This window comes from Mytilus galloprovincialis, chromosome 10, assembly GCF_965363235.1.
Source record: "Mytilus galloprovincialis chromosome 10, xbMytGall1.hap1.1, whole genome shotgun sequence".
NCBI lineage: Eukaryota > Metazoa > Mollusca > Bivalvia > Mytilida > Mytilidae > Mytilus > Mytilus galloprovincialis.
The window spans coordinates 27080647-27100454 of NC_134847.1; the positions used below are offsets into that span (position 1 = coordinate 27080647).

The 19808-nt window shown below is 31.2% G+C and overlaps 1 protein-coding gene across 2 annotated transcripts; it reads right to left on the bottom strand.

The window, feature by feature from the left end:
• Nucleotides 1-2842: 2842 nt before the first annotated feature.
• Nucleotides 2843-19803, bottom strand: LOC143047297 (CUE domain-containing protein 2-B-like). 2 transcript variants are annotated; one of them, XM_076220334.1, is made up of 9 exons: nt 19752-19803; nt 15609-15730; nt 15019-15162; nt 13247-13305; nt 12349-12461; nt 11269-11448; nt 9510-9577; nt 7915-7975; nt 2843-6268 (listed from the first exon to the last, which is right to left on the bottom strand). In XM_076220334.1, the coding sequence occupies exons 1-9, from the start codon at nt 19752-19754 to the stop codon at nt 6122-6124; spliced, it is 897 nt and encodes a 298-aa protein (XP_076076449.1). In that variant the 5' UTR covers nt 19755-19803; the 3' UTR covers nt 2843-6121. The 2 variants fall into 2 exon arrangements, with proteins under 2 accessions (XP_076076449.1, XP_076076450.1); XM_076220335.1 differs by having other exon boundaries at nt 19777-19794.
• Between the last annotated feature and the right edge of the window lie 5 nt (nt 19804-19808).

Genomic DNA, 19808 nt, shown 5'->3' on the forward strand with positions numbered 1-19808 from the left:
TTAACCCCAAAATAAAGAAGAGAGAATAACGAGGGGCTTATATATATATCGTAAAGAGAATAACAGGCAAAATGTATATAAAGAATAAAGAGAATGGCCTAACAAATTCAAGTATACAAAAATCAAGGACCTCCCATACATCTTTCAGTCGTATGTCACAAGTTCTAATCTTTCATAGAGAACACACCATTTTTAGATTGGATTTGTCTTGCCTGCCTAATTGCTATAAGAGTCACTGTTAACACATGTTATCTTTGAGCAAGCTGGCTAGCAGGAGACATCAATACCGTTAAAGACCACTAGTCCAAAACTTAGATTACACCCTTTGTTTTCCAGTTTGTCTGAATGGTTTTACACTAGTATTTTGTTGGAGACCTTTATAGCCATCTGTTTGGTGTGAGCCAAGACTCTGTGTTGAAGGCCATACTTTGACTTATAATGGTTTACTATTCATCAAGTGTGACTTCGATGGAGAGAGGCCTAGTGTTGTCTCATCTTTTTATATCCTGTCAATGTATTGAGAAAAGTCTCCTGAATCAATGATTAATTAATTGATTGTTTCTAACTTAATATCCAGTGGCAAACAGTTCTCGATCATTTAATGTTAAGAAATTGGTCCAAGAACTAAACCTTAGACTGATAATTGAAATGACGCTAAAAGTTGGTTGCCTCCTGTTGATCGGTAAAAGAGAAACTAATCCAAGGACATGAATCATGAAGTATTCGAAATAGCCATGGTCAACCAAGACCTGGCAGATGACCTCTATACACCCCACAATAGTTGTTAGGTCGGAGTGTTACTGATCTGGGTACATCAGTCCAAAGAAGATCATTTGCACCAAAATTTAAAATAATCCCGATTTTTCCCGATATTGTACTTTAACTGGACTTTCAACCGAAAGCAGTTGAGTTTCCTTGCCGTATTTTGATAATAAACATGATCAGTAGCTGTATGCCTTCAGGTTTACGCTATTTTTCAATGTTAAAGGGTATCTAGATATCTTACAAAAAATATAAAAACAAGAAGACATGGTATAAATGCCAATGAAACAACTCTCTACAAGGGATCAAATGACATAGACAATAATAACTATAAGTCACCATATAGCCTTCAACAATGAACAAAACCAATACTGCATAGTCAGATGCATACATATGTCATCAAAGAAATTAAGGTATAAAACCACTAATTCATAGCCCCATTGCTTTCAATGTTAAATTCTGCAATTTCAAGCATTAATGGCTACTTTGTCTTGAGTTCAAATAAAGGGGCAGTTATTTCATGTCAAAACTGTACCTTATCATGACTGACCCTTACTTGTGCTGCAAAAATCAACATACCTTTAATTGCATATTAGAGTACACTGGTTCCCTGAAGTTTGATAGTACAAAAACAGGAACTTCTGATCTGAACAACAGGTCAAATGTACCCTTCTATCCAAATTTCATATACTCCGTTATTATTCAAGTAAATCTTTCAACAAGGGTTCTACAGTGATCCCAAGTCACCAAGCTTTCATTTGATACCACAACTAACAAAATATATCCACTATTGACAAAGATCCAGCTATGCGTAGGAACTATTTTGTTTAAAATATGTACTACTTTCTTGTATGTTCTTTCCTACCGTGCCTGAATTAGTGGTTCTATACCTTAATGACTTGATTGACTAATGCTTACCAAATATTTCATGCATAGTCAGGATGAGTGCAATGTAAGTAATGTAACAATAAATCAATAGGTACTAGATTCTGCAAAGTGAAAAACTAGGTTTTATAGTAATATGCATTTGTTGCTTTGTAATAGGCCATGTATGGATCTCTCAAAGAGTTTTTTTATAGCATGGCATCCTTCTTCAAACATGGATAGTGTACAATAACCGCAATTAAACAGCATAGGCACAATTTCTACAATGCCCTACATGTACAACTAACATACACTCCACATTTCTTGACTCAATTGGAAGTAATACCTTGAAATGTTCAGGAATGTGTAATGAGATGTAATCCATTTTGGAAAAGAGAATGACAATTCTTTATTAACTTTTACTTTCATGATAATGTCATCTTATCATTACATTGTCCTGAAGATGCTATTGTAAGTGGCAAAACATGTAGACCAGAATAAAGCATGTCCTTGCAGGAATACATGATATATATAACACATTCATTTACTTTTCTACATTGCCTAGAGGTATAGGGGGAAGGTTGAGATCTCATAAACATGTTTAACCCTGCCACATTTTTGCGCCTGTCCCAAGTTAGGAGCCTCTGGCCTTTGTTAGTCTTGTATTATTTTTAATTTTAGTTTCTTGTGTACAATTTGGAGTTTAGTATGGCGTTCATTATCACTGAACTAGTATATATATTTGTTTAGGTGCCAGCTGAAGGACGCCTCCGGGTGCAAGAATTTCTCGTTGCATTGAAGACCTGTTTATGACCTTCTGCTGTTGTCTGTTCTATGGTCAGTATGTTGTCACTTTGACACATTCCCTTTTTCCATTCTCAATTTTATGATGTTGTCTTTAGAGATTTATTTTTCAAAGGTTTAACAACAACTGCAGCATACTTCAGTATCAACATTGATTACTCTACCAGCTGGTAATGTTAGAAGGTGTTGATTTACTGGTGTGTATTTATCAGAATTGTTACAAATATTTTATTTAAAACAAAAGTCTCTAGTATGTTTTTACTTTAATTATTTAAAACATAAGTAATGTACAAATTTAAAAAACAATGTCTTAAATAAACAGACAAAATAAAGTATAAAAATTCATATTATTATCACAATCTACTTGGGAAAACTTAAGTATTTAAATTTCTTTAAAATAGAAAATGAGTATGTTGGTCATCAGGGTATTAAGGAAGCCCCTTCCTACCTACCCTCAATCATTTAAATGGGACTGCCCTAAAAACGTCTCAATTGAGAAGATAAATATTTTCTGTTGCTGAATAAATGATACCAACAATATTTAAAAATTTAGCACTTGAAAATATTTCCTCAAAATAATATTTGAAATTCATTGTAAGTGTTTGATTCGAAGGTTCTTTCCTTTTCTCATAAAAATTAGAACATAAAATGAAATAAAAATGTCTGAGGTAGCTTCTTTTACGCAACATTTGAAAAAGGTAGCAAAAAACTAAAAATTGATTCAATGGCATTAAATTTGATCATTAAACTCCTAGCCTTAGAAGGTGGTATGAGAAATTAAAATAATCCTGTGAAACACAAATGCAAACATAAGCACAAAAAAAGAAAGAAAAAAGAGATTTAAAAAAATTTACATGTATCTATTTATTCATTTTACAATAAACTAAAGAAAAATAAAGTTAACTATCCAACAAAGCAGAATTTTCAACAATAACAGTAATATATTGTTTACATTACTTTAATGTCCACATTTTAAAATTTCATGGCGGTAGTTTTTTATCATCGGACAACTTCTTCCCTTGAAGTAAGCTGCTCCTGCAAGTTTTTATAACTGAAAACTTTTACTTCAAACATACCTATTTTATTAAACAATGTAAATTAATGCTGACAAACAATAACCAGTGACTCACAAATTGCTAATTATTCAAACACTCTATTTTTGCAAGTACTATAAATTGAACACATCTTCATCACTATTTTACTACTAGTATATATAGTAACATGAAACTATAAATGACATCTGACTTTTTTTCCATGCTAAGTTATTTAAAATGAATATGCAAGTACATGTATCTGAATGAGTGAATAATCATAACACAATAACAAAAAAAGGAACACACACTGGCCTTACATCTGATAAAATACCATTAGAGATAGTAATTATTATGTTTTACAAGCTAAAGATAGTATCTTTTACAAACAAGTGAAAAATGACATTTATTCATTTTTAACAATTTTGTTTATTCTTCAAAGTTTTAAGCTGCCATATTCTATTCAGCAGTAGACTTTTTTCGATTTTAATCAAATCAAATATGCAGTTGATGAAAATAAGAATAAAAGCATGAAAGATAATTTTTCAGTAAAAAAGTTGTGTAAATTTTCGATGATTAAGAAATGGGAAATAACTCTGTTTTTACAGTGTCTGATAGAACTTCAATGGATGAAATATATTTACAAGTTGTCTTGGCATATTTATTTGTTTTAACTTATTCATTTTGTTTTTGTCAGTTTAAAAAATGTATTGAAATAATTTAAGGCCTACCCAATCAATAATTTGTTTTGAATAAAAAATAATTGATTTGGTACGCCTTGGAACATTTTTTTAATAAACAAAAAAATTACCTGATTATTTATCACCACTAAAAAAATATTGAAATTCAGACACAAATTGCACGGTAGTATGTTTATGAAATGTTATACATAAAATATTAAAATGTGAAATTGCATCCAACTACTTATAATATTTTTAGGTGGATTCAGTGGAAGGAAGTGAATAACAAAATGGAATTTAGATAAAAAATAGATATCCTCTAAACACTAAAGACTTGTTTACTCAATTTGTAAAAGCATGAATTCAAATATGCGGAAGACCTCAATTATTCTAGTAACCATGAAAAGAGATAAAAACAACATACACTATGACTTTCATTTACAAAAAAAATTAGAAGGAAAATATGTTACTCCCTTACATACTTACTGCACATGCGTAAACAAAAATAAACTAGAGGCTCTTAAGAGCCTGTGTCGCTCACCTTGGTTTATGTGCATATTAAACAAAGGAAACAGATGGATTCATCACAAAATTGTGTTTTGGTGATGGTGATGTGTTTGTAGATCATACTTTACTGATCATTTTTGTTATTTACAATTTTCTTTATCTGTAATGAACTTGGCCCTTTAGTTACAGAGGAAAAAACTTTGTAAAAACGTACCAAAATTTACCAAATTAATGAAAAATGTTAAAAAATTACTATAATGGGCAATAACTCCTTAAGGGGTCAACTGATCATTTTGATCATGTTGACTTATTTGTAGATCTTACTTTGCTGAACATAATTGCTGTTTAAAGTTTATCTCTATCTATAATAATTTTCAAGATAATAACCGAAAACAGACAAAATTTCCTTAAAATTACCAATTCAGGGGCAGCAACCCAACAACCCATTGTCTGATTCATCTGAAAATTTCAGAGCAGATAGATCTGGACCTAATAAACAATTTTACCCAATATCAGATTTGCTCTAAATGCTTTGGTTTCAGAGTTATAAGCCAAAATATACATTTTACCCCTATGTTCTATTTTTAGCCATGGCGGCCATCTTGATTATTTTGGCGGGTCACCGCACACAATTTTTAAACTAGATACCCCAATGATGATTTTGGCCAAGTTCGGTTAAATTTGGCCCAGTAGTTTCAGAGGAGAAGATTTTTGTAAAAGTTTACGGACGACGGATGCCGGATGCCGGACGACGATGGACGCAAAGTGATGAGAAAAGCTCACTTGGCCCTGTGGGCCAGGTGAGCTAAAAAATAAATCAAAAACAAATCAACCATCATGACAACTTCTGGATGGAACGTAAATAACTAAATGCTTTAAAAATAGTTTACAATGAGGCAAACATATTAAAATATTGATAATTTCCATCAATAATAATTGTTCTTAGCACGAAATGCCAAAAGCAGCAATTCAAACTCTCTTAAATATATAATCCTGAGATTCATTTGACATGTTTGATTTAAAATTTGTCTGTGTGGCAAACATTTTGAATATTGTAAGATTTCAGATGTCAACAGTTTTTAAAAAATTTTGTTATAAGGGAGATAATCAAGACATTTTTCCAATTTTCCAAGGCTTATGGCCTGTCAAATGCACAGAAGCAGTTTAGTCTTTTTATCAATTTTCTATTATAATGATAATGCAAGTTTGAAAAGAAAATCTGAATAGTTATAAAATTTATAAATTAAAAAGACATCTTACATTCAAAACCAACAAACATTTTTGAAATTTATTGACAGTTACTAGATTGTCTATACCTCACTGAAGTTGGCACTTAGAATAAGAATATAAAATAGTGAAAAATGTTTCTGACATAGACAAAAATTATTAATATGTTACTTTTGTTCAAAACTTGCAAGTAAGCCTGGCAGTGAATTTGAATTACATATTAATGTATTCCAACTAGTTTTCTTTTTAATGAAATCTGTATTTTCTGGCAGGTTTGAGGTTGATATAAGTTTTCTTCATTTCTTCTGAATTCTCCTTCTTAATCTCTGTAAACTTTTCCCCTTTTGTGCTGACAACTTTATTGTCCAAATATCGTACAAGTTTTTTCGATTCCTGTAAATAAAAAAAATAAAAAAATATAGGAAAATAGTTTATTGGTATAAGATAACTGGTATTAAGAGAGCTCAGCTCTTAGTACTATATGAAATAAATTGCACCACAATTAAAAACATCATGCATAATATGTTAACCCTCATTTTAACAAACATTTCCATGATGACCAAGAACAACAAAAATCCAAAGCACTTAGTAATTTCAAACCAGAAGTGGCTGATCGACAGCTTTGTAAATCACTTAAGGAGGTTCGCGGGTCTAAATCATTTATATAGGATTTCTCTATATTTTTCTATAAATGAACTTTATCTTATAGTTAATAGAAAAATAAAATAAAAAAGCGGGGTCACCGTTCATTTGCGCTCACAATCTGCCTTCGAAAGAAGCATACATTTTTGTAAAGGCGTTTTTTTTCTGTTGAAGTAATAGGAGAAATAAAGGTAACATCGAAATAAAAAAAAGAAATTTATTACAGAAATCGCTAAAATTTTACAATAATTTAGTTTAAGTACAGCTGATATGGAAATTATATTAAAAAAGATAGGTCACCGATGAGTTGAAAAAGATATTTCAATTTTAGAGCCAAAAAATGGCATTTTTCCACCAAAGGGAGATAATTTGGAACATTTTCAATGATGTATACATTTTGAAAGTCATCTGGGCCAACACGAATTGATTGTTTTGAATGATTTTTGTACCTTATGATAAAGTAACAACTACAAAAGGAAAAAAAATAAATTTTGTAATGAAAAACAAATGTTTGATTTTTTTCTGAAATTTTTATACCCTCGAGCCTCCTTAATTGTACAACTTAACATTACTAAGTTTCAAATTAGATATTCAACCAATTTAAATGCAGAATATGAATTATTCCATTTGGAAAACAAGATGCATGCTCAGTGGGAACGTTGTTTGCACCTGCCCTAAATTTAGGAATCTGATGTTCAGTGGTTGTTGTTTGTTGATGTGGTTCATAAGTGTTTCTTGTTTTTAATGTAGATTAGACCGTTGGTTTTCCCATATGAATGGTTTTACAATACAGTAGTTATTTTTTGGGTCACTTTATAGCTTGCTGTGCAGTGTGAGCAAAGATTCAGTTTTTAAGACCTTAATTTGACCTATAATGCTTTACTTTTATAAATTGTGACTTGGATGGAGAGTTGTCTCATTGGCACTGATACCACATCTTCTTATATCTATATATTAATATAAAAAAAATTAAGTATTTTCAAACCAGAATTTACTATCCAAAGGATCTGAGAAGCAATTCAAAACCAAATATAGAATCTTTCATTACTACAGAAACTGAGTAACATGTAATGAAAGTTATAGACCAAACATAAAATCTTTCCAAGACTCTGGTGCAGACAAGACATAAATTGCAGATGACAATGCTTATTCCATAACTTTTGTATACAGTAATATTGTAAATATATCTGTTCACAGTTACATGGATTGAACATCTCCAAATAAATCATATCTTTTTCTTAGTATTTATCTACACATCTTGTATTTATTTGTGTGTTGTTTGTTTGCTGTCATATTGGATTATTACTCATTTTGTTTTCCATTTATGTTTCATGAATTCCTGTCACAATGACAAATAAACAAGATAAGCTTAAAAATTAACTTATAAATAATTTCACCTGTTTTTGAAAAGTTGGAGTATGTGTTTTCTTGTCAGCATCTGTGTCAACATATGAAAACCTGCAAATACAGCATAGAACAATGGATTCCAAGATTTTGTGAATTATATTATAAGTAAATGAAAAAAAAATAATTATGTGTTTGTTCTTACATTCAAGGCTCAAGATTCTAATTGGTCCTGTACAACTGACATTCTGTTGATAGAGAATAGAGTTAGTAGTGTAATGAAATTTGGAAGTCTCCAAACTGTTGATTCCAATTGGTTTTAGCGCTCTGAGTTGGATGATCCAATAATCCTCTCTTTTACTCCTATAGGTCTGACGTTGGGTCATTAGGATCTTTCCAGTGGACTTTGATGATTTCGAAAGACATATGGTGAATGTTGTGCCCTGTCTGGTTGAAATGTTTACCAGTGGGTTCAGATGACTTATTTTTGACATATCGAAGATGTTTGCTGAGTCAAGCTTTAAAAGGAAGTTTGCTTTTACCAACATATTGTTGTTTACAAGACTTGCATGTAATCATGTAAATGACATGTGGTGTTTTGCAGTTCCCAATAAAGTTTTTTCTATATTTGCATTCTGTGAATGTACTGGTGAAAGACCTTCGGAAATTAATCCAAGGACAATAGCTACATTCTTCGTTGCTGCATTTGGTCAGCTTGTTTAATGTACTTATACCTGATGTCCCTGGTGTGATGGGCGGATATTGGAATGACGCTCTAACTAAAATATCTTTGAGGTTTTTATTTCTTTTGTAGGCAAAGAGAGGTTGTTAACTGAAAATCTGTTTGGTTGTCTCTATTATCTGCAACAGCGGCCAAGTAGTGTTAATAATCTGTCTTAGATTTGGACTGGCTTTTGTATAGATCAACACTAGTGGAATTGTTGTCATATTTTTGGTATCTCTGAAGAAGATCCTTTACAGGACCGAAACTGTTCAGGCTTATTATTATCAGGGGTATTGTTGAGTTAGTAACGGCATATATTTTCCAATATTTTTGACATTTTGTTGATACTGCAGCTAAAATTGTGTGTGTATCAATATAAAAAAAGAGATTCACACAAAACTGTACGTATGTAAATACATACATATCTATAGTTGAATTTATTAATGGTATACATTTTTTAATCTATTGTTTGCTTATTTGTAGGAAATAAATTTTAAATCTATTTTCTGCATTTTGTCATCGAAAAATTCAGAAACATTGTCTTGTTAAAGGTTCTGTAGAACAACTTATTTAATCAGAGGGCCTGATTTACATAAAAACAAGATCCCAGTTTGACATATTTGCTTATTTTTCTAATTACCAAGCAGCCAAAATAATTAAATTGTTGAAATAAACAGATTACTGTTCTTTATCCCTTTGGTTGCCCTTATTAAAACAGTCCAAAAATTGATAGTGTATGAGTGATTTGAATTCAACAACTTCTAGGAAAGAAAAAAAAACAAACTCAAGATATCCAAATGACATGAGCATTAGATTTGAGTACAAAATGTATCTCCCAAATTCCAATCATACTTTTAAACTTGTGAAACCATCAGATGACATTAATAATAAACAAGCTGTAATTTTATTTCATATGCAAATTACCTGTTGATGATATGACTCTTGACTTTGTTGTCATCAAGCACCATGTCTTTCTTTTTCTTACCATTATTCTATAAATAAAAGGTCATCATTATTACCAATATAGAATTAAGGTAGCACAATACAAAGATTTTTTCACTCCCAATCAGACAACTTTAAACTGATGTAATTCGTTTCATCATTCTTTATATTTTATAAATGAGGTACCAAAAGAAAGAAGAAAGATTAATCATTCAAATTGTGATAATTTCATTATGACATAATTATTACATAATCAATTGTTATGTAATTAGTAGCAATATTGTGATGTCCACACTTGAATGAATTTAGCGTCTTTGTTCTTCATAGCATCTCAAAATATTTTATAGATTCTTGTACAACACAGCTTGACCTCCAAAACTGTGTCTCAGATTTCCAAAAACATCAATAGAATAAATTTTATACCCAATTGAATTTAGTGATCTCTTATGAATTGATGTTGCAAACTTCATTGAAGATTTACGAGAGAATGAAATACAATAGGAAAAATCTGAGACACAGTTTTGGAGGTCAAACTGTGTTGTGCGAGAATCTATAAAATATTTTGGGATGCTATGAATAAAAAAGAAGCTAAATTCATTCAAGTATGGACATCACAATATAGCAACTAATTACATAACAATTTTAAAATTATGGTGTAATAATTATGTCATAATGAAATTATCACAAATTGAATGATTAATCCTTCTTCTTTCTTTTGGTACCTCATTTATAAAATTTAAAGAAAGATGAGTGGAATTACATCAGTTTAAAGTTGTCTGATTGGGGATGAAAAATCTTTGTATTGTGCTACCTTAAGGAGATGTTGTATGATTGTCAAGAAGAAAGTTATCTAATTGATGTATAAGTAAGCAACTATAGGTAACTGTACGCTTGTCAAAAATGAAGAATAAATATGCTAGTAAGCATTAAGAGTAAAGATTGCTGTCATTTTGCAGTGGGAAGTAAAATTAAAAGTAGCATTGTAAAAACATTTGTTGCAGTTGATATACAAATGAATATACAAAGGAAGACAACTCCAATTTTACAGATTACTTTAACAATGACAACATTGATTTTTTAGAACAAGAATTGTATCTCTGCACCTTGCACAAGTTATGTTATTTTCTTGTCATGTATAACATCATTTTGTAACTTGAATATCCTAGCATATATTTAATTGATAAAATTCTAGAAATGTGTATGGATAAGGATGTTTAAAATAATATGATCAATGCACTATATTTTGTGTATCTCAACAGGCGTGATAAACCTTGGAAGAATTATTAATCAAGTTAGTTCCATATGGTTTTGATCTTTACACAAAATCCATACCATAGAGTCAGCTATAAAAAGGCATGATAAGAAACGTGAAATAATTCAAACTAGACTAATGGCATGTAATTTATAACAATTCAATTTACTAAAAAAATATGACAGACATGAACCAAGGACAACAATAGTATACTTGTCTCCTGATTTGGGACAGACATATAAAGGATATATGGTGTGGTTAGACTTGTTATTGAGCGCTAATCCTCTCCCAACCCAGGACATCACAACATATTGATATTTTTAGCAACCATTCCAAAAAATTCACAGTACATAATTTACACAATATACTATCATAGGTCCCCAAATGTCTACCCTATAATCAATCATAGTGCATTGTCATCACTGAATTATTTGAATTCTGCCCAACCCTTCCCATAATTCCCTCCAAACATCATGTCACATGACTTACAGATGATACTATAGTATCTCCAATCTCCTGTCTGTGTATCATTAATTGTGCTGCACTGTCAGGGTCACCATTACTAAGTGCCAGACAATGGGAGATTTCTAAAGAACAGGCTGTGGGGAACATTTTCAACAACATAGTGACTAGCTCTGGATCATCTTCTGTGTCTCCTGGAATTGATTCCTACAGATAAAAAAATAATTGTTTATCTATATAAACAATCTCGTTTGAAAAATAATCTGATAATATGTGATCAATCTCAAATTCAATTAATATCTTATCAAACTTTTTTTGCTCTCATGAAAAAAAAATCACAAATAGTTATTCAAATACAGCATTAATATGGAGTTCACAACATGTATTAATGCAGTGATTCATTGTTTTTGTGTGTCTTATTCAATTTACTTAAAATCTTAAGGTTTGGTTTATATGATATATATATATCTGTTGTTTTTGTCATTCTAAATTTTGGCTAAAAGAATTTTGGGTCAATGCTAATTCTGAAAGTGTCCAGAACTTTATCAAATTTTTAAAACTTTTTTGATGCAAGTACTTTCAATTTGTATTTTGGTAAAAATTTATATCTGTACCTTGATATACTTTTAGACATTTAAAATCAGAAAGATGAACCTAAACTATAAGATTTGTAGAAATAAATGTAGACCACTCTCGTCTTTCAATAGATTTTGGTACAACATAAATCAAGTTGTAATTATTTTCATCAGCCATAATTTCATTAATATAGAGGGGTGAAATGGTTGTTTTTCTTATTTAACTTACCAAACTAAAAAATGTTTTGAAACATAGTATTGATTTATATATCTTTTTGAAAGTCTAGAGGTCATTTAGACACATAGAACTTTGGTTTGTGAAAGAATTTGTGTATGTTGACCTCTTCCATGGAAATGATTAAAAGCTTTCAATACTTGCCAAAATAAATATCAGAAATTCTCAAGATCAGTAATTCTTCAGTATTCACATTCATATTATAGAAACATTCTCAGTTTAATTACTAAAACCACAGACTAACTTTGTGAAATTATTATAAGTACTGAAAAGTTGTATAATTTTTCTATTTTTTACCACATTGCCATTGATTTCTGTACTATCTATCTGAGGTAATGCTGTGGCTCCTATAATATGAATTACAGGATCACTTGGTTCTGATGTGTTGTCTTTTGGAATGTTAGGACTATCTGCAAGACAAAAGATCATTATAGGTTGAATATAGTGTGATTTTTACCAAAGTTCAGAGGCTCTTTTTACAAAAAAAATTATTAATAAAATTGGTAAAAACAAAAATGTTCATGCCTTACCAGTATTCTTTCTTTTAGGACTTTTGTAAATATCAAATGCAATACAATTTGTCTTAAGTAGCATATACAAAAAGGATAAAACAAAACTCTATTTTATACCATAGTGGACTCTTTTATTCAACAGCTGGAGAACATTACTAAGTTGAAACCTTTACAACTTCTATGTTTGTCCTTTTTGAACAATAAAATGAGTTAAAGCTAACCACAGTGGACTCCACTTCATGGCATTTCTATTATTTTGCTAATTCATCATATAATAAGATATCAAAAGACCAAAAAAACATTTCCTTTTACTTCATTTATTGTCATGAAAAAAGATTGTGTTTTTTTTTGTTGTTGTCTAAACGCCACTTTTAAGCACTGCTTTTGGGCTCTTTTCATGGCGGCCAGTTTTATTGGTGGAGGAAGCTGGAGTGCCCTGGAGAAAACCACCGACTTAAGATAGGAAAACTGACAAACAAGTCAATTAACTTTATTAGATTTGAAGTCGAAAGCACCGGCAGGATTATAAACTCACAATCTCAGTATTGACTTGCTAGGGATTACAGTAGTACTTACTAAGGCCACTGAGGTCCCTCATGGGAAAAGTTTTTCTTTTTCAATATAACTTGGTAAAATTCATGAAACTTTTGTAAATGAGATTTATTATATTATATGAAGATTACCTCCATTTTCCTTTACTAGTTCTGTAGACAAGGAAAACATCCACTCACAAACTTCTACACTGTAATATAAAGTACCAGTAATCAAAATTTAAAATTCCAACAGAAACAGTTCTAATTTCATTAAAATATTATTTTTTTAAAAATTTTGATATGTGCTAAGACTGCCAGTGAGACTACTACCCATCAGCAGAGACATAAAAACGAGGAAGTACTGGTATGCAACTCTAGGTCACCTAAAGGAAATTTTATGTTTCACATTCTAGAACTGTAACACCAAAAAGATGCATCCAAAGAGCAAATTTTTACTTAAAATCTCTTTACTTTTCCTATAGGCAGTCCATGATTGATTGATTTTAGTTTGCTTCATGACCCATGGCAATTATTTGAAGCATTTATAAGGCAAGAAAAAAAGCTGACTGTGGAGTACTGCTCTTGTTTAATAACCATGATATAGTGTTAGGTGCATAGGAATTTTATACGCTTTGTTTGTGAAAATGTATCACACATTAAAGATGATAAATTTTCAGATTAACACCACCTCATTATGTGCTTATTATTATCTCCCTTTTCTACGGAAAATGCTAGTATCATGTCAGGCATTTTTTTTCACTAGTTCCTTTGATCGAATGCATTTTGAATTGTCAGTTTTTATAAACTTATTTTTGAATTTGTATATATATGCATCAATTATCAAGTTGTCTGCTCAATAATATCGTAAACTATCAGCTGAGAGTCACAATATGAAGCTTTTTGTTTATTGGGATGCGAATGAGATCAAAAATGCTTCTTATTGTGTTGATCAGCTGATACTTAAGGGCATACGATACAGTTACAGGGAAGGTAGTGACGTTGCTAACGTAATTTGTTATTTTCGCGACGTCAAACTGTGACATATCGGGAAAAGATGCATTTTTCGACTGATTTTTATCATTCAAACTGATTTAATTTGAAAACGAGTTCATGGACCCCTATTTTTCAAAACGGCATTTTGTTTCATTTTGCAGGGAGATTATGTGACCCAAATTTTATAAAACTGTAAATAGAGGGTTTTTTTTAATTTTGATAAACATGCAGTAAAAAATTACGTTTTTTCCTCAATTCATGAACATTTGATAAATATTAGTTATTTCTGAATAAAAAATTGCATACTTTTTATGATATTTATAAAATACAGAAATTACCGATTATTTAACAAAAAACAATTTGTTTTTATCTCTTATAACAAAAAAGTTATGTCTTTCTTTCGAAAACGAAATTACGGCCACAAATCTGAATTTTGAGCAAATATATAAAATTTCGACCTCATTTTACTCAAAAAGTAGCACATGAAGGTATATTTTTTATTACATATTTCATTAAATCAGGTAGAAAAAAGCCTATATGCAAATTTTCATGAACTTGTAAATACAGGATCAAAACTGTATCGTATGCCCTTAATAACATAAATATGCAGACATCCAGACAATTCTTTTATTGTGTTGTATTTGTGTATATTGTATGATAGAATCAAGTGTTTTGTTTGTTTCACCTTTCACCAGCAAACCACTGTAATATGAAGTGATATTATCATATTCTCAGGTTAAACTTATGAACATCTGGTCATACATTATGTTGTCAGGGCATAGCTATTAAGGCAGGGTCAATGGAGTTGACCTCAAAAAGTCATTATATGCATTTTTTTAAAGAGTTGAGCAGAGTGTCATTGACAGTGGGTTGACTAATTATGTTTTTTACCTTATAATGTGCTATTTATTATCTCCCCTGATTAATACCTGTCAATATTACAGAATCCAGGAATGTATGCATCTATCATCTCAGTAAACTGGTCCACATCAATATTCTCCTCAGCATTCTGGTCATCTCCTAAATCCTCCAAGATACTGACAACATAACTCAACACTATCTCATCTACAGCTCTAAATGTAAAAAAAACAACCATTTAATGAAGTAAAGAATCAAATAAATGCCTACTATATTTTATTGGTTTGGAAAATAGGGTGTATTTTGCAAAATTAAGACTTTAAATATATTTTTTTAATAAAAATATTAAATCTAATACTTTAGAAAAAATAATAGATTTCATAATTTTTAACTAAAAGCCCAAATAACACATATGGTATTGATTTAATTGGAGAATAGCATTGATACTTAATTACGTAATTAGTAGGTTCAACAAATCCATCCTTTAGTGTGAATTTGTAACAGCAATTTATATGAAAATTCATATGTTGAAGGCCGTGCAGTGAGCTATAGTTTTTAACTTCTATGTCATTTGGTCTCTTGTGGAGAGTTGCCTCCTTGGAAATCATACCACATCTTCTTGTTTTTATATAAGAAATATATGCTAAATATCCATACTTACTCAATACTATCATGTAAGTCATGCTTCTTCAGAAACTTTGACATGTAATCTTTTACCAGTGTTTCCCTGTCTGTAGCCATCCAGTCATCTGTGTAACTTGTTAGATAAATGGAAAATTGAACCTGAAAGAATATAAAGGCTTGAATAAGAAATGATATCATTAATTAGGGATTTTTTTCTTCAAAAGTACATTAAGTACGCAATAATAGTCATACTTCTGTAGATTTTGTCATCTTTAAACATGTTAAAAGACAATCTCATTCTGGTAGAACAAATGTCATAATCATTTGGACTACATGTACATGTACTAGCTATCATAAATTTCTCAATTTTATCAATCATGCTACATTTTTGTTTACAGTAGACATTCATGTAGCATGATTGAGAAAATTCAGAAGTTTATGACTACTACATGTATAATTATTTCAAGTACATGGACCTGAATCAGGATCAACAGACATGATAATATTCGGGAACTGTAACAACACCTACCACCCATTCTATATCCTGTAAAAGGGGAACTGTCCCTCAAATAATACATGTAAAAGTGTCAAAGAAAAAAATTATAATAGCCTTTCAAGACGTCATAATTATTTGGCCTAGTACATATTTTACTCTGTCCTAATGTGTTTACTTTTCTAAATTGGCTAGAGCTATAGGGGAGGTTTGAGATCTCATAAGCATATTTAATTACCGCCCCATATTTTTGCGCCTCTTCCAAGTTAGGAGCCTCTGGTATGGCCTTTGTTAGGAAAAATTAATTCATACAGTAATAATGTCCCAATAAAAATAGGAAGGCAAATTCAGAAAAATTTATATCATCATTAGGAAAAATGTATCAACAAACAGAAGACATGAGAGATACAGAATTGGTTGATATAAACAAGATAGAACCACAGTATGAATACCAGGGTCTAGTATCAGTCATTAGAGCCCCTGACTATTGGCGTAACATAGGCAGCTCAAAATCCAGAACAACAGATAAAATAGAGAAAGGGAAACAAATTATCTCTGAACAACTGAAATCCCAAACACCATACATTCCCTTTTACAGATGGGTCATGTTTGGGAAATCCAGGCCCTCACTCAGGTGGTGCAGGAGCTATAATTTACATTAATTATCAAGAAGAAAAATTTAAAAGACCTGTCTCTTACAAAGGATCAATCTTGCTAGCTGAACTTATAGCAATAAAAATTGTACTGGATTACATAAAATCTTTTTCAAAAGCGCAAATTCATACATTAACTTTATTTAAGGACAGTCAAACCGCATAAGGTATCTTAACTCTTAATTGGAAAAGTGACAGTTATTATCCAACCATTAACAACATAATTAAAGAAATCAAAGGGAAAATAAAAAAAATTAAACGAACATGAAATTTTAATCAACTTAAACTGGACACCAGGCCTTGCCAACATAAAAGGGAATGATGAGGCAGACTCCCTGGCAAAAGAAGCTACTAAAGAAGCAGAAACACTAGCAGTTGATGACATAGTATTAATAAACAAAACAAGATGTAAAAAAAACAGCCAGAAATTCAGTTACAAAAAAATGGCAAGGCAGATGGGAAAACAGATAATCAGGTAATGCTGGACATCATTATTTCAGATTTCATCCTGAATTTAAAAATTAAGTAAAAAAGACTTCCTGTAAAAAAAAAATGTACAACATAATCAACAGTTTAATAAACAAACAGGTTATTCTATATTTTAAAAATGCATACCAATTTATAATAAATCAGCACATCAACTTCATACATTAATTCTTTAGGGCAAGCTAACCAAGGTTCGGACAGTATCACTTTTCATAACGGCCTTGCCGTTAAACTTGCATGTGGATCTCTTTGGCTATACCGTTGGTTGAATGTTTTCAACTGGTTCCCTCTAAGAATCTAATACATTTTCCTGTAGCTTTCGATATTCGACACATGAAACCAGTATAAAGTAGATATTGTAGATCAACCGTCGTTCGGACAACTACAACTAAGGTTCGGACACCGAAAACTATCCTAAACTATGGTTCGGACACTTGCATAATAATATGTTAAATACAAGTCTATCATGTATGTTTTTCTTAGTATTTACTCTCAATACTCCGTATTTCAAAACTCCTGACTCCTGATTACCGCAATTTCACCTCAATGATCCCGTACCCTACACAGACTACCCCTTCATCTAGACTCCATTAAATTTTAAAATTAGTGGAGTCCCCGGTGTCGGCGCGGCCCGTGACATCGCGCATTAGCTGATTTCGTTATGTCAACACAGTAACATACAAAATCGTTCTTGTTATTGTTTTAGCCTTCCGAAGGGATAAAAAAGAATAAAAGTTCAAGAATTAATTAATAACTGCAATCCCGTGATTTACCATATTTGGCCAATTTCCATTAAAAAAATTACATCATCAGATTATTTTTGTTTTATTTCAGTCAAATTAATATCAGATTGAAATATTTTTTGCTCTGCATCCTTGGAAGTGTGTTTGGTACAAACTCAGCTATATTTCGTAGTATAAAATCTTTCCTTTATTTCAAATAAGCTATTTTTGGAAGGCATGCGCGAAATCACCGGACATTGGAGGAACTCTCAGAACAGGGGTTTTCCTAATTTTGGACACACATTACACAAAATCTAAAGGATGTAACCATACAAACAGAAGATTTTATGAAATAAAAGTATGTTATGAATGTGTTCACACAAAATTATCCAATTTTTGGTCTTATCACTTGAATGAAGTGAAGTCATAAGTCTTAGGTGCGCGGATACACCGGACTACACCGTATATAATAGTTTGTAATTTTACCTGTCGTCGCTGATTTATCTTTACTTGCCATTTCTTTGAACTGAAAGTTGTAGCATATCTTTAGATAAAGCTACTCTTCGTTTTTGCAGTGGGGCGTGGGTATTAATACAACGTTTAATAGAAATAGGTCTGTAAAAGTCTTTGCATTGCAATAATATATGCTAAAAGCTCCATCAGGGGGGGGGGGGGGGAATACTAAATCCACTTCTGATTGCATATATTTTGCTATCATTATCATGATCAGGTATGTAGATTGAATGTGTTAGGAGACAGGACTTCATACATAGTGTGTACAACCCTATTGCTTATTGGAATTACTTTGGGAAACAGCAAACACCTCTAACTTTACTTAATATAATATAAGGTTGGCTGAAAATAACAATGTTCATAATATATGTTTTATATGGTTGCAATTCAGATTGCACTTTAATACACATTTAATATAATGTAATCAGTTATATTTAACAGTTTGTATATTATAAATATATTATTGCTTTTTTGTACACATGTCAGTTCTATTAATCAACATTTTGAACCAAAAGGTATCTAGTAGTCAAATTCACGCGTTAATTGTTTTTTTATTCATTTAAATCTGTTTGTAATTAACGTGATATTCATTTCTGCTTGCTTCTTTCTCTTTTCTCTTTTCTTGCCAATTTTTGGGCTTCCTTTTTAAAGCGCCACCTACAACATCTAAGAACACAGGAGAAACCACATTAGTGTGCATAATAATTTTACAAGACTAGAGGATAATTTACAAGAGAAATTACTTTGTCATCACGACAAAGATTGAAGATTTGTTAGTCTAACTCTTGTATTATTTTTAAATTTTAGTTTCTCGTGTACAATTTGGAGTTAAGTATTGCGTACATTATCAGTGAACTAGAATATATAATATATATTTGTTAAGGGGCCAGCTCAGCTGAAGGACGCCTACGTGTGTGGGAATTTCTCGCTGATACACCTTATCGCTATTTGTCTGCCATTACTGGATATCACACAGGTTCCCGAAAAATTTTGACGTCATAAAACAAAACATCTGACGCCACAATGGAAAAGTGATTGTTGTATGCGTCAAAAGGTCAAGCGGCCAGGTCGGCCGGCTGAGGAGGCTACTAGGGATAAGGTGTATTGAAGACTTGTTTGCCACCTTCTGCTGTTGTCTTTTCTATGGTCGGGTTGTTGTCTCTTTGACACATTCCACAGGCACTTGTTTCTCTACAATTTTTATCCTATTTTTCTTTCTTTTAAAGGACGCCTGCTCACGTTCAGAGATTTATTATGCAAATAGACCATTTGAGGCACTCATTACTGCCTTAAGATGTTTCAAATGATATTACCATAAATTGGTAAATTGATATAGACCTAATGTTTTTTTCTCTTTTGGTTTTTAAAAT

Excerpts from the sequence above, each read along its gene's own strand:
- LOC143047297 (XM_076220334.1), bottom strand. Across the intron at positions 13,306-15,018 it reads GGATTCTGTAATATTGACAG|TGTAGAAGTTTGTGAGTGGA; the intron begins GTATTAATCAGG and ends TTTATATTACAG. Across the intron at positions 6,269-7,914 it reads CTCCAACTTTTCAAAAACAG|GAATCGAAAAAACTTGTACG; the intron begins GTGAAATTATTT and ends TTTTATTTACAG.